Source organism: Heteronotia binoei, chromosome 5 (genome assembly GCF_032191835.1).
Source record: "Heteronotia binoei isolate CCM8104 ecotype False Entrance Well chromosome 5, APGP_CSIRO_Hbin_v1, whole genome shotgun sequence".
Taxonomy (NCBI): Eukaryota; Metazoa; Chordata; class Lepidosauria; order Squamata; family Gekkonidae; genus Heteronotia; species Heteronotia binoei.
The window spans coordinates 34264018-34276864 of record NC_083227.1 but is presented as its reverse complement, the minus strand read 5'-3'; the positions used below and the strand labels follow the sequence as shown (position 1 = coordinate 34276864).

The 12847-nt window shown below is 46.6% G+C and overlaps 1 protein-coding gene across 1 annotated transcript in view; it reads left to right on the top strand.

The window, feature by feature from the left end:
* The first annotated feature begins 564 nt into the window (after nucleotides 1-564).
* The window catches only part of LOC132572265 (zinc finger protein RFP-like), a 36696-nt gene continuing 24413 nt past the window's right edge, over nucleotides 565-12847 (top strand). Inside the window, exons 1-2 of the mRNA XM_060239147.1 lie at nucleotides 565-990; nucleotides 1872-1967. Coding sequence (XP_060095130.1) covers nucleotides 616-990; nucleotides 1872-1967 — 471 coding nt within the window. The 5' untranslated portion in view covers nucleotides 565-615. The remainder of the gene's footprint in view (nucleotides 991-1871; nucleotides 1968-12847) is intronic.

Here is a 12847-nt window from a genome sequence, read left to right as displayed (position 1 = left end):
GCTTCCACCTACCACATCTCTTTCAGCACGATATCATTTGCTTCCATTTGAGCTGAGGGAGATATAGTGCCAATGACTGGCCCCTATGGGACTCCCTCCCTATCTCATAACATCCATGCATTTTTAATTTTGTTTTAGTCAATAGATGTTTCTCCTCATTCTTGTTATCTTGCTGGTTACTGCTTCCTGCTTAACAAGTATCGTCCCCTGCCCCCAAAATAAACTTCCACCAATTTCACAGTAGAGCTTGTCCCGGGTGGAGAGCCCTTTTGCCTCTGGTGCTTCTTTTTTTGCACAAGCTGCTGTGGAGCTAGGAGTTGGTGTGCTGCTGCTCTTCCACGGCAAGTAGAAACCGCTTGTAAGAGGATCTGGGTTGCAGCGGGAAAGTGGCGCTCCAACTTGCAGCTCCGCGGCAGCGTGTGTGAAAACTGAAGTGCCGGGAGCAAAAGGGCTCTCCACCAGAAGAAGCCTAGTGGGAAATTGGTCTTCATCTTGAGGCGATTATAGGAAGTAAATTTCCCAGGTTTCCAAAACAAAATCAAGGGTTTTTTACATTTCAGGGAGAGAGAACAAGTAACAACAGCCAGAAGTCTCGTCAAGGAGTTGCGTGAGGAAATGACCTGCCCTATCTGCCTGGAATATTTCAAAGATCCAGTGATTCTAGACTGCGGGCACAATTTCTGTCAAACCTGCCTCACCCAGTGCTGGGAGGACACAGACAAAGCCTCTTCCTGCCCTCAATGCCGAGAAATTTTCCAGCAAGAGAACTTCAGGCCAAACCGGCAGCTGGCAAGCCTTGTGGAACTTGTCAAGAAACTTCAGGTGGGAAAAGGAGCCGAGGGGAAGTGGGGAGAGTGTGAGGAGCACCAGGAGCCCCTGAAGCTGTTCTGTCACAATGATCAAGTCCCCATCTGTGTGGTGTGTGACAGGTCCATTGGGCACAGAAATCACTGTGTACTTCCCTTGGAGGAGGCTTTCCTGGAGTATAAGGTAAGAAAGCATTAAGCTGGATGCGTATTAGATCCATAAAGATAGCATAGAACTTTCTGCCGTGCTTTAGAATGTGTCGATAACTTAATTCATTTTGAAATAGACTGAAGAGAGTAAGTTCTGTACCCATTTTTGTCCCCATCCTCCTGAAGAGGATGCAATATATTCAGTGCGGAGTGCGCAGAAATGTTCTGCATGTGTCTGCTACTCGCTCCATGCCCTCCATTATGTGAGAATGCCATAATGAGAGTGAGCTGGGCACATGCATGTTCATAAATGCATGTGCATATGTAAGGAAGTGGGGCAGGAGAGAAAACTCCCCCACTCACAAATGCAAGGGATTCTGTTCCACCTGTCTTCTTCTCCTCCTGCTCTGCTTCTCACTGCATTTCTTTATCCTTACCCATTCCATGGCTAAGCATCAGCAGAAAAGAAGGGAAGGGACTGAAAAGCATCCCATGCTTAGCAAAGCTGCAGGATTTGGTTTTGGGGCCAGAGATCTACTAAGTGTGCAAAGCCCAATTCATCCATCCTTCTGAATATCAGCTCTTGAGAAGTAATGCCTGGGCATCCATTGATCTGTGCGTTTAGAACCCCTTCCCTCTTTTTTCTGCCATGGCATATCTAGAAACCCTCTACTGTCCTCTGTTGTCCAGTTTCTGTTTTTGGTTATCGACAAGTAGATTGACCTAAGTTTACAAGCAAGATACAGCTTTCTAAATTTGCCTTGTGGCTCCACACCCAAATGACTCCACATGAAGTCCCAAAAGCCAAACCTCTCCCCGTCCCTCCGTGTTCAGATCAGGTACAGCTTTATGCAGGCACTCAAGACGGATGTCAGAGGGACTACCCTCCCTGAGAGCAATTTATTGTTTCTGCAGAAAAAGATCCAAGCCCAGCTTCAACTTTTGGAGCGCGAGAGAGAAGAGTTTAAGGAAGAGAAAATGGTGGAGGACCAGAGAAGCCAGACATTTCTGGTAGGTGTCAAAGCTCATGTGATGGAACCGGGTATGATGTAATGCACATAAGGTGAACAGATAGTGCTGTAAAGTTTTGTAATCATAAACACAGTGGTTGGCAGGTGGTTAAAAGATAATATTGGCTGTGGGGGTGGAATGAATGGAGAGGAGTGCCTTTCAGTAGCAGAAGCAGAGAAAGAACCAACAAGAGAGAGGTGGGAGTGAAGTGCTCTGATTGGATGTGATGTGGAGGGAGGGAGGGAAGGAAGGAAGGAAAGAAAGTTTGTGCTAGATATTTTTAGGTAGTGTGAGGCCAGGTTAAGTTGGGCTTCTATAAAGTGAGATCATTAGGAATGCACAATATTAGTAAAAAGAATAGGAAAAAGTAGTGTATATTGTGTTTGTTGTGAATATTAAACTATACAATGTTCTTTAAAGTTTGTTCTTACTAATTTTATAAACTTCTGGTCCTGTTAACAAATGAGGATTTAACAGGACATGGGTCTAGAGTGATCCTGGATGGCAGCATAGTTAGTGGGGATTAAGAGAGGGGGAAACATGATACTTCACTGAGGGAAGTACATAGTGAATATACCAGGAGACTTCTTACATGAGGCAATCGAGGCTTCAGCCATGCATGCCTGTCTTTTTCTCACTTGTATAATCAAGTTTGTGTATAGAATAGAGGAAGAGTTAGTTTTTATACCCCATTTTTCTCTACCTTAAGAGTCCCAAAGTGCCTTACAGTTGCCTTGCCTTCCTCTGCCTATAACAGGTATGTGAGATAGGGGGGGCTGAGACAGCTCTGAGAGAACTGCGACTGGCCCAAGGTCACCCTGCAAGCCTCAGGTGGAGGAGGGGGAATCAACCTTGATTCTCCATATTAGAGTCTTTTCTATATTCCTAAGTACTACACCGTGCTGGTTCTCAAGAGTTTTTTTCTTCTTCTTGGTAACAGCGGGCAAGCACCAGGCAAGCTTGACTTACTGTGGGATCTATTTGACCCACATTCCTAGTGACTAACAATAGATTGTTACTAGAAAGCTCTAATGGGTTGATTTGGATTCAATATAGAAATCATAGAGTTGGAAGGGACCTCCAGGGTCATCTAGTCCAACCCCCTGCACAATGCAGGAAACTCACAGACACATCCCTCTAAATTCACAGGATCTTTATTGCCATCAAGCCTCTGTTTATAAACCTCCAAGGAAGGAGAGCCCACCACCTCACGAGGAAGCCTGTTCCACTGAGGAATCGCTGTAATGGTCAGGAAGTTCTTCCTAATGTTGAGCCGGAAACTCTAGGTGATTTTAACAACCCGCAGATTGATTGGGACAATATGTGTTCAGGTCGAGAGAAAGAGATTGAGTTTCTAGATGCTCTCAATGACTGTGCTTTGGAGCAGATGGTCACAGAACACTGGGGCGATCCTGGATTTGGTCCTAAGTAATGCCCAAGACTTGGTGACAGATGTAAAAGTGATCGCACCACTTGGGAGCAGTGACCATAACATTATTGATTTCACCATTTGTATAAATAGGGAGTTGCCCCAAAAGACCAGCACAACCACGTTTAACTTTAAAAGGGGTATATTCTCTGAGATGAGGAAGCATGTGAGGAGGAAACTGAAAGGAAAGGTAAATACAGTCAAAACCCTTGGGGAAGCTTGGAGGCTATTTAAAACTACAATCCTAGAAGCTAGATAAAATATATACCACAAGTTAGGAAAGGCACAGACGGGTATAAGAAAAGGCCTGCATGGTTAACAAACAAAGTAATGGAAGCTGTAAAAGGTAAGAAGGACTTCTTTAAGTGGTGGAAAGCTAGTCCAAGTGAGATTAATAAAAGGGAACACAGGCTGTGGCAAATCAAATGCAAGATTGTAATCAGGCAGGCAAAAAGGGACTATGAAGGGCATACTGCAAAAAAACAAAAAGACCAACAATAAAAATTTCTTCAAATATATTAGAAGCAGGAAACCAGCCAGGGAGGCAGTGGGGCCCTTGGATGACCAAGGGGTCAAAGGATTACTGGAGGATAGGGAAATGGCTGAGAAGCTGAATGCTTTTTTTGCCTCCGTCTTCACTGTGGAAGACGAGAAGTGTTTGTCTGCTCCAAAACCACTAATTTTGGAAGGGGTGTTGAAAGACCTGAGTCAGATTGAGGTGACAAGAGAGGAGGTCCTACAACTGATTGACGAATGGAAAACTAATAAGTCACCAGGTCCGGATGGCATACATCCAAGAGTTCTGAAAAAACTCAAAGTTGAACTTGTGGCTCTTCTGACAAAAATATGTAATCTTTCATTGAAATCTGCCGCCGTTCCTGAGGACTGGAAGGTAGCAAATGTCACCCCATCTTTAAAAAGGGGTCCAGAGGAGATCCGGGAAATTACAGGCCAGTCAGTCTGACTTAAATACCGGGAAAGTTGGTAGAAAGCATTATCAAGGACAGAATGAGTAGGCACATTGATGAGCACAAGTTATTGAGGAAGACTCAGCATGGGTTTGGTAAGGCAAGATCTTGTCTCACTAACCTGTTACAGTTCTTTGAGGGGGTGAACAAACATGTGGACAAAGGGACCCAATAGATGTTGTTTACCTTGACTTCCAGAAAGCTTTTGATAAAGTTCCTTATCAAAGGCTCCTTAGTAAGCTCGAGAGTCATGGAGTAAAAGGACAGGTCCTCTTGTGGATCAAAAACTGGCTAATTAATAGGAAGCAGAGAGTGAGTATAAATGGGCAGTCTTCGCAGTGGAGGACGGTAAGCAGTGGGGTGCCGCAGGGCTCGTTACTGGGTCCCATGCTCTTTAACTTGTTCATTAATGATCTGGAGTTGGGAGTAAGCAGTGAAGTAGCCAAGTCTACAGATGACACTAAATTGTTCGGGGTGGTGAGAACCAGAGAGGATTGTGAGGCACTCCAAAGGGATCTGTTGAGGCTGGATGAGTGGGCGTCAACATGGCAGATGAGGTTCACTGTGGCCAAGTGCAAAGTAATGCGCATTGGGGCCAAGAATCCCAGCTACAAATACAAGTTGATGGGTTGTGAACTGGCAGAGACTGACCAAGAGAGAGAAACTCACTGAAAATGTCAAGACAGTGTGCGATTACAATAAAAAGGCCAATGCCATGCTGGGAATTATTAGGAAGGGAATTGAAAACAAATCAGCCAGTATCATAATGCCCCTGTATAAATCGATGGTGCGTTCTCATTTGGAGTACTGTGTGCAATTCTAGTCACCTCACCTCAAAAAGGATATTATAGCATTGGAAAAAGTGCAGAAAACGGCAACCAGAATGATTAAAGGTTTGGAACACTTTCACTATGAAGAAAGGTTAAAAGGCTTGGGGCTCTTTAGCTTGGAGAAATGTCGACTGCGGGGTGACATGATAGAGGTTTACAAGATTATGCATGGGGTGGAGAATGTAGAGAAAGAAGTCCTTTTCTCCCTTTCTCACAATACAAGATCTCGTGGGCATTCAATGAAATTTCTGAGCAGTCAGGTTAAAACAGCTAAAAGGAAGTACTTCTTCACCCAAAGGGTGATTAACGTGTGGAATTCACTGCCACAGGAGGTGGCGGCAACTACAAGCATAGCCAGCTTCAAGAGGGGATTGGATAAAAATATGGAGCAGAGTTCCATCAGTGGCTATTAGCCACAGTGTGTGTGTGTGTGTGTGTGTGTGTGTGTGTATTGGCCACTGTGTGATACAGAGTGATACTGGATGGGCCATTGTGATACTGTGTGATACTGGATGGGCCATTGGCCTGATCCAACATGGCTTCTCTTATGTTCTCTTTTGATTTAATTTCAACCCGTTGGTTCTGGTCCTGCCTTCTGGGGCCACAGAAAACAATTCCACAGCATCCTCTTTATGACAGCCCTTCAAGTACTTGAAGATGGTGATCATATTTCTCTCAGCCGCCTCCTCTCCAGGCTAAACATGCCCAGCTCCTTTAGCCTTTCCTTATAGGACTTAGTCTCCAGACCCCTCACCATCTTCATCACCCTCCTCTGTACCCGTTCCAGCTTGTCTATATCCTTCTTAAAATGTGGTGCCCAAAACTGAACATAATACTCCAGGTGAGGTCTTACGAGATCAGAGTAAAGTGATACCATCACATCACGTGATCTGGACACTATACTTCTATTGATACAGCCCAAAATTGCATTTGCCTTTTTTGCCACCATGTCACACTGTTGACTCATGTTCAGCGTATTATCCACTAAGACCCCTAGATTCTTTTCGCTACATACTACTGCTAAGACAAGTCCTATAACCATGCATCGGATTTTTTCCTACCTAAATGCAGAACTTTACATTTATCCCTGTTAAAATTCACTTTTTTGATTTTAGCCTTTTTCCAACCTGTCAAAGTCATCCTGTATCCTGTTTCTGTCTTCTGTGTTTGCAACCCCTCCCAATTTAGTATCATCTGCAATATGTGCCTTTCTTGAAAGAATGGCATCTGAGAATTGTGTCAGAGATGCCATCTCTCTTGCACTTGATTATAATATTTGATTATATGATTTATTGTTGGTGGGGGCCCAGATTTGATTTTCTTTCATGAATGGATCTGCCCCTCCCTCAGTTTTTGTGTGCTTCTCACAGGCACAGTTGGAATCAGAGAAGCAGAAGACCAAGTCAGCCTTTCAGCAGATGCACAATTATCTTGATCAACGAGAGCAGCTTAGGTTGTCCCAGATGGAGAAGATGGAGAGAGAGTTGGAGAAGAGGGACAAAGAAAACCACACCAGATTCTCAGAGGAAATCTCAGATCTCAATCACTTAATCACAGAGCTGGAGGGGAAGTTTCAGCAGTCTGAAACCATATTTGTGCAGGTGAGAAAACAAAATTCTCACCATGGCAGAAGGCAGTAAAAAGCTCAGAACAGAAATAAAGAGAGCCTGATCCTGGGAACTGTTGGGATTAACTGGTATTGTTAGGCTGGTTCCCACTAGTTAGCAGAGTGCTTAAATAAAGCTGCAAATGCAGGAGCATCACTTAACCAGGTTACTCAGGTTGCAGAGCTACACAGCCACGTTGCACATTTAAAGGAGAAAATACTTCTCTTTATTAGATAAGTACACTTTGGATAGGAAAGAGTAGAGACAGGATAGAATATTAACTTACTAGCTAAGGATGGAAGCAGATGGCAAGAGAGCCGTCTGCCTCATGGGACCAGGAGCAGGTAGCATGTGGTCTTTCCCGGTGTGTGCAGGGAAAAGGGCAGAAGCATTGTGTGAGAGGGGGTGGATGGAAGGAAGTTCCCTGAGAAAACAATGTACACTTCAAAGGAACAGAAGCAGTGTAGGAAAGAAGGGTCAGCGTGACTGTCTAGCTATCTACTCTGTTGCCACAATGTCTGGAGGCTGATAACAGGGGACAGCACCTTCACTTCCAACAGAAACATCAGTTGGTTCTCCTAGAAAGAAGGGAAGAAATAATGGATTCCCTGTAGAATATCAAGAAGCCCTTTTTGAGTTTTTTGTTGAGACCCATTTCTCTTCCTCTCTCTTTCAGGATCCTAAAACTATATTGATCAGGTATGTGACTCTGTCATGCTCCTTGCTGTTTCATCTGCCATGGAAGACCCTTAGGCATGTGGTTTTTAGTCACAGTTCTACTGGGTCTCAGATTCTGTGCAAGGTCATTAAAGTTCCTTTCAGCCCTAAGGGAAAAAATAATCCAGAGGAGCGTTCTCTCCCCAAAGGATTAAAATTCACTGGAAGAGATCCAGTCTTTAAATAAGTCATCTTTTTTGTGAATGGATTTTACTTTGAATAAAGGCCCATTCAGGCTTTGCTCTTTTCCCCCTCTAGGCATGAGAAGAAGGATGAAAGGTGTCTGGCGAAACTTTCTCCAGTACTGGAGCAGGACCTCAGGATTTGCTCAGGGCAAATTCCTGAATTACTAAAGGCTCTCAAAGAATGTGAAGGTACTGAGGGACATCCTGTGGTAATCTCCAAATGATCTCCTAGACTACTTTTCAGAGAGGAACAAACTTTCTATTTCTGGTTGGTCATACTAGGGCTGAGCCAAAATCTGGGTTACTTTAAGAAATATTTTACTTTATTTTTCACAAAGTAAATTCTTTCTGGTGTCTTCTGACAATAGTCTAGAGGAGGGTTCTAGTAAACTCTCTAGTAGAGGTGTTCAAACCTTTGGGCCCCATCAAGAAATGTGCTGTGATTGGCACAACAGTGGGGGAAACAGATTTCACCCAGAGGGAGTCTGGGTGATGTCACGCAGGCTCAGGTGGCGCCACAGTGAAGGTTACTGCCCACAGGTGGGGGGAGCTCTTGAGTCAGTGGGGACTCCTGTACTTAGTTTGGACACCTTTGTGTTATAGTACCACAAGAGAAGAAGACAATAAAAGTCATAAGTAGTGATGCGCCTGCAATCATATTGTCTAGGGTAAAGAACATTTTGACACCAGATATCATAAGACAACTTCATGAGATATTGGGTTCTGCTTTGTTCAAGCAACAATGCTGAGGTCCTCCCACTTTGCATAGTTGGTTGTGTGGAGATTGCAAGAAGCCATTGCTACCATTTCCGAAGCATCTGGAAATTAACCTGGCACTAAGTCCTTCTGGAAGCTCCAAAAGGCAGGGGCTGTGGCGGTGTTTTGTGTTGCTACCCAAAAGGAGGCACCCAAGTGAGCAGTGTTGGACTGGTTCCTGTATTTATATGTTGCTATGTTAATGATGATCTGAGTAATTTTGTTTTTTCTCCCCAGCTCTCAGCATATTTTATGTTTTCTTCCAACAGAGTCTCTGGACAAAACATTGGCAGAAGCACTGACAAAAGGTAACCATCTGCTGAAACTAAGGTGGTGACAGCTCCTCGCAGAAGATTTAGATTTTACTTAATACCCGTCTTTCAGATACTCACTCATGCTGCACTTGAGGCCTCAGTTTATGGGGAGGGACGTTGCTCCAAAGAACAGTAACTACACCATCCAGGAAGGTGGGAATGGGGAGGATGGGGGGGCGGGGCTGGCAGGTAGTTGAGAGCTGGTGTGGTGGCTGAGGGTCAAAATACAGATTTCCTTGGAGGGGGTTGAAGATAAAAAGCAGCTATAAGGGGTAGAATGGTTTAGACTGGGGCCGTGGTGGGGGAAAGGAGGTAAACTTGACCCCACCCTGCATCCTGTTTTCCCAACCCAGCTGGCTCCTCCAGGATGTACAGTCCCTCTGTACCTGATCCATGGGGCAAAGAGTAGCAAAGGTGGGGAGTTTTCACTGGGAATATCTCATTGGCACTAACAGCTAAGTGTGCCTGTGATAACAGCCCCAGTCTGAATGGGAATGAGGAAGAGCTGTTGTCTTTAAAAAAAAAAAAAATAGCTGGTAGCAGAGGTGTTCTGGGATCCCAGCATTGATTCACTTTGGTTCTGAGAATATGGGATGTGTTGTGAATTCTCTGGCTCAACTAGTTCTTCAGCTCACTGGGTGGTTCTGCACAAGCCATTCTATGATACAGGACTGCCTATTCTGCAGGGCTGAAGGGAGGATTACTAACATAACATATCTGAAATGTTCAGAACGCTGTAAAATGCTGTATAAATGTTTGGTCATTCTGCTTATAGGCCACTCTTTGGGTGTGTCGTTGGGGGACTGTAAGTGCCTCTTTTCTTCATTCAGGTCTGTGAGTGTTTACAGTCAGTATTAGAGATGTATGCTGCAAAATATCCCATGCACTGATCCCCTTGTGCCTCCATCAGGCAGTTTTTACATCTTGAATCCCACTCACCCCTGCCCTGGTTCTTGGACCTTCCAGAAAGGAGGCTTTCTGACTTGGTCTTTAGTAGCTGATGACTCCATTCCCTGATGGTTTCAGAGGGTAGTTGTGTTGGTCAATAACAGAACAGTTAGCACCTTAGAGACAATGAAGGGAGCTTTGACTCTCAAAAGCTTCTATCCTGAATCTATTGCTGGTTTCTGAGATGCCGCTGGACTCAAATCTAGCCTTTGCCTGATAGCATTCTTTCTCTGCCCCACAGTGAACGTGACTCTGGATCCAGAAACAGCACATCCCAGCCTCGTTCTGTCTGAGGATCTGAAGACACTGACATGGAGAGGGACAGTGCAGACCCTGCCCAACAACGCCAAGAGATTTGACATTCTACAAAGTGTGCTGGGCCATGAGAAATTCACCTCAGGAAGACACTGGTGGGAGGTGGAACTGGGAAATGAACAGGCAGTGTGGGCTGTGGGTGTTGCTAGAGAGTCTGTGAAGAGGAAGGGAAATGTCACCCTTAATCCCAGTGAAGGATTCTGGATTATACAGACAGTTACACAGTATGATAGTTATTATGGTAGGCATTCCTTGCAGTTGTGTGCCTTGACTTCCCCTCATCCAATCAATTTATGTGTCGCTATTCCCCATAAGATCCGGGTGCTCCTGGACTACGAAGAGGGTTGTGTGGAGTTTTTTGCTGCTGCAGCAAAACAAAAGCTCTTCACTTTCCCTTCAGCCTCATTCTCAGGGGAGGCACTCCGTCCCTATTTCTTCATTGGGTCAGCAAACACACTGAAATGCTGACTCCTGAGGAAAGTGACCACCATGATGGGTTCTACCAGTAGCGTATGGAGGGGGGGAGCGGGGAGGGCGAGCCGCCCCAGGTCTGGGGGTCCCCACATTGGCAAGGGGGCCCCCCCAAACAATGACCGTGTATGTTGCTGCGCTGCGAGGGAGGGAGAAAAAGAATGGAGGCGCCCGACAGCGAGGGGGAGCGCGCGCGCACGGCGGAGGAAGGGGGTGTGGCGGGCGCGCGCACGTCGGGGCTCCTCGTTCCCTTCCCCCCTCCCCCCCTTTTTTTTCCCTCTCTCTCACTTGCTGGGGCGCCGCTGCTTCAACAAGAGCCGCCAAGAGTTGCAGCAGCGTGTTCCGGCCGGGGCTTCCCGGCCAGGAGAGCCACATCGTCGCGACTGCTTTGCGCGGGCGGAAGCAGGAGTGCGCTCCCACGAAGGGAAGGAGGAGGCGGGGGGGGGAGGAGGAGAGCCGGCCTGCAGCAGACAGGCGCGCGCTCCCCGGGCTCTCGCCGAAGGGGCGCCCCCCCCTTTAAGAACGGGGTGAGTGACCAGATGGCTTTATTTTTGGTGTGTGTGTGGGGGGGGACGTGACACATGTCCTCTTTTGTGGGCGTGTCCCTCCTGATGAAAATGCCCTCTTTTGGGAGATGGAAGGTTAAATGTATTCCCGGTTAGTAGCACCGATCACAGCTTCAGTAGTATCTGAAAATGAGATCTGTCATAGCAATTGCTTATTTAAAGTAGCCAGGAAACATGCCCGCTTTTTGGCTTTTCAAAACCTACAGCGAAGAAGGCTGCAAGATAGTAGAAGGAGGCGGATTGAAACGTGGCTGCAGTGAAAAATAATTGAGTCTGTCCAGTGGCCATAACAAGGATTTTAAGAGACCACATGCTGGGCTGAAAGCTAGGCACACCAGCCTCCAGGTGGGACCTGGGGATCCCCTGGAATTACAGCTCATCTCCAGACTACATCAGTCCCCCTAGAGAAAAGGGATGCTTTGGTGGGTGGACTTGATGGTTGTGCCCCACTGAGGTCCCTATCTTCCCCAGGCTCCATCCCCAGATCTCCAGCAATTTCCCAGTCTGGAGATGGCAACCCTATGCTACCCCACATTCCCCATCGATGGCAACCTTGGAGGGAGGAGGGGAAGCCAGACTCTGCCCCAACAGAATGGTCCTTGAAAGGGCAGCTGATGTGAGAGCCCTCTCAGTCCCATCCACCTCACAGGGTGTCTGTTGCGGGAGGAGAAGATATAGGAGATTGTGAGCTGCTCTGAGACTGATTCAGGGAGAAGGGCGGGGTATAAATCTGCTTCTTCTTCTTCAGACTGGACAAACCTCGAAGTACGTTGGGGCTTCTTTCTTTCTGCCCATCAGTTGCATTGGAGAACTCTGACTTCCAGTATCACAAAAGGGGACTGAAGGGTTGCCAGTGGGCCTGGAGAAAAACACCCCATCCCTTTAATAGAGGTGTATGTGTAGAAATGGGCCCTTGCAGCTTTTCATGACATGCAGGTCGATAAAGTCACCTGGTAAATAACATCTCATTAAGCCTCTATTAAAGGGACAAGGCATCTTTCTCCAGGCCAGTTGGCAACCCTCCCTCCCTCCCTCTGCCCCCTTTCCCCACACCATGCTGAGTCCCACACGCTATCATTACAGCTTATTTCTTAAGAAGCCCCTCCCAGTCCTTCTCTTCCCACATACCAGCTCCCCATATCCTTCAAGAGAAGGTGCCCCTTCGCTTGCCCTGCTTCTCTTTCCCGGTCTAAATTTGTCTCAGCCCTGCTAAAAAAGACCGCAGACAGCTGTGCACAATTATGTGGGGCGGTCCTCTACTGCAAAAAGCACAGCATCCCTTCTGGCCTCTCCCTAGTCAAGTGCCGGGCAGTCCCAGAGCAGTCCAGCTACCAAACACCACTCTATGCCCTTTGCCAAGAACAGTTACCAGGTTGAACATAAGAACATAAGAGAAGCTGTGTTGGATCAGGCCAGTGGCCCATTCAGTCCAACACTCTGTGTCACACAGTGACCAAAAAAACCAGGCACCATCAAGAGGTCCAACAGTGGGGCCAGGACACTAGAAGCCCTCCCACTGTTGCCCCCTCCAAGCACCAAGAATACAGAGTATCACTGCCCCAGACAGAGAGTTCCATCAATACTCTGTGGCTAATAGCCACTGATGGACCTCTGCTCCAGATGTTTATCCAATATGTTAGCACTGCCACATAGAACAGCTTGCAGAGACCTGGGGTCCACCTAGTCCAGCATCTTGTTCCTCACGCTGGCCGACTTGATACCCCCCAAAACCCACAAGTAGGGACACAGGCCAAAATCTCCCCCACTCACTGAC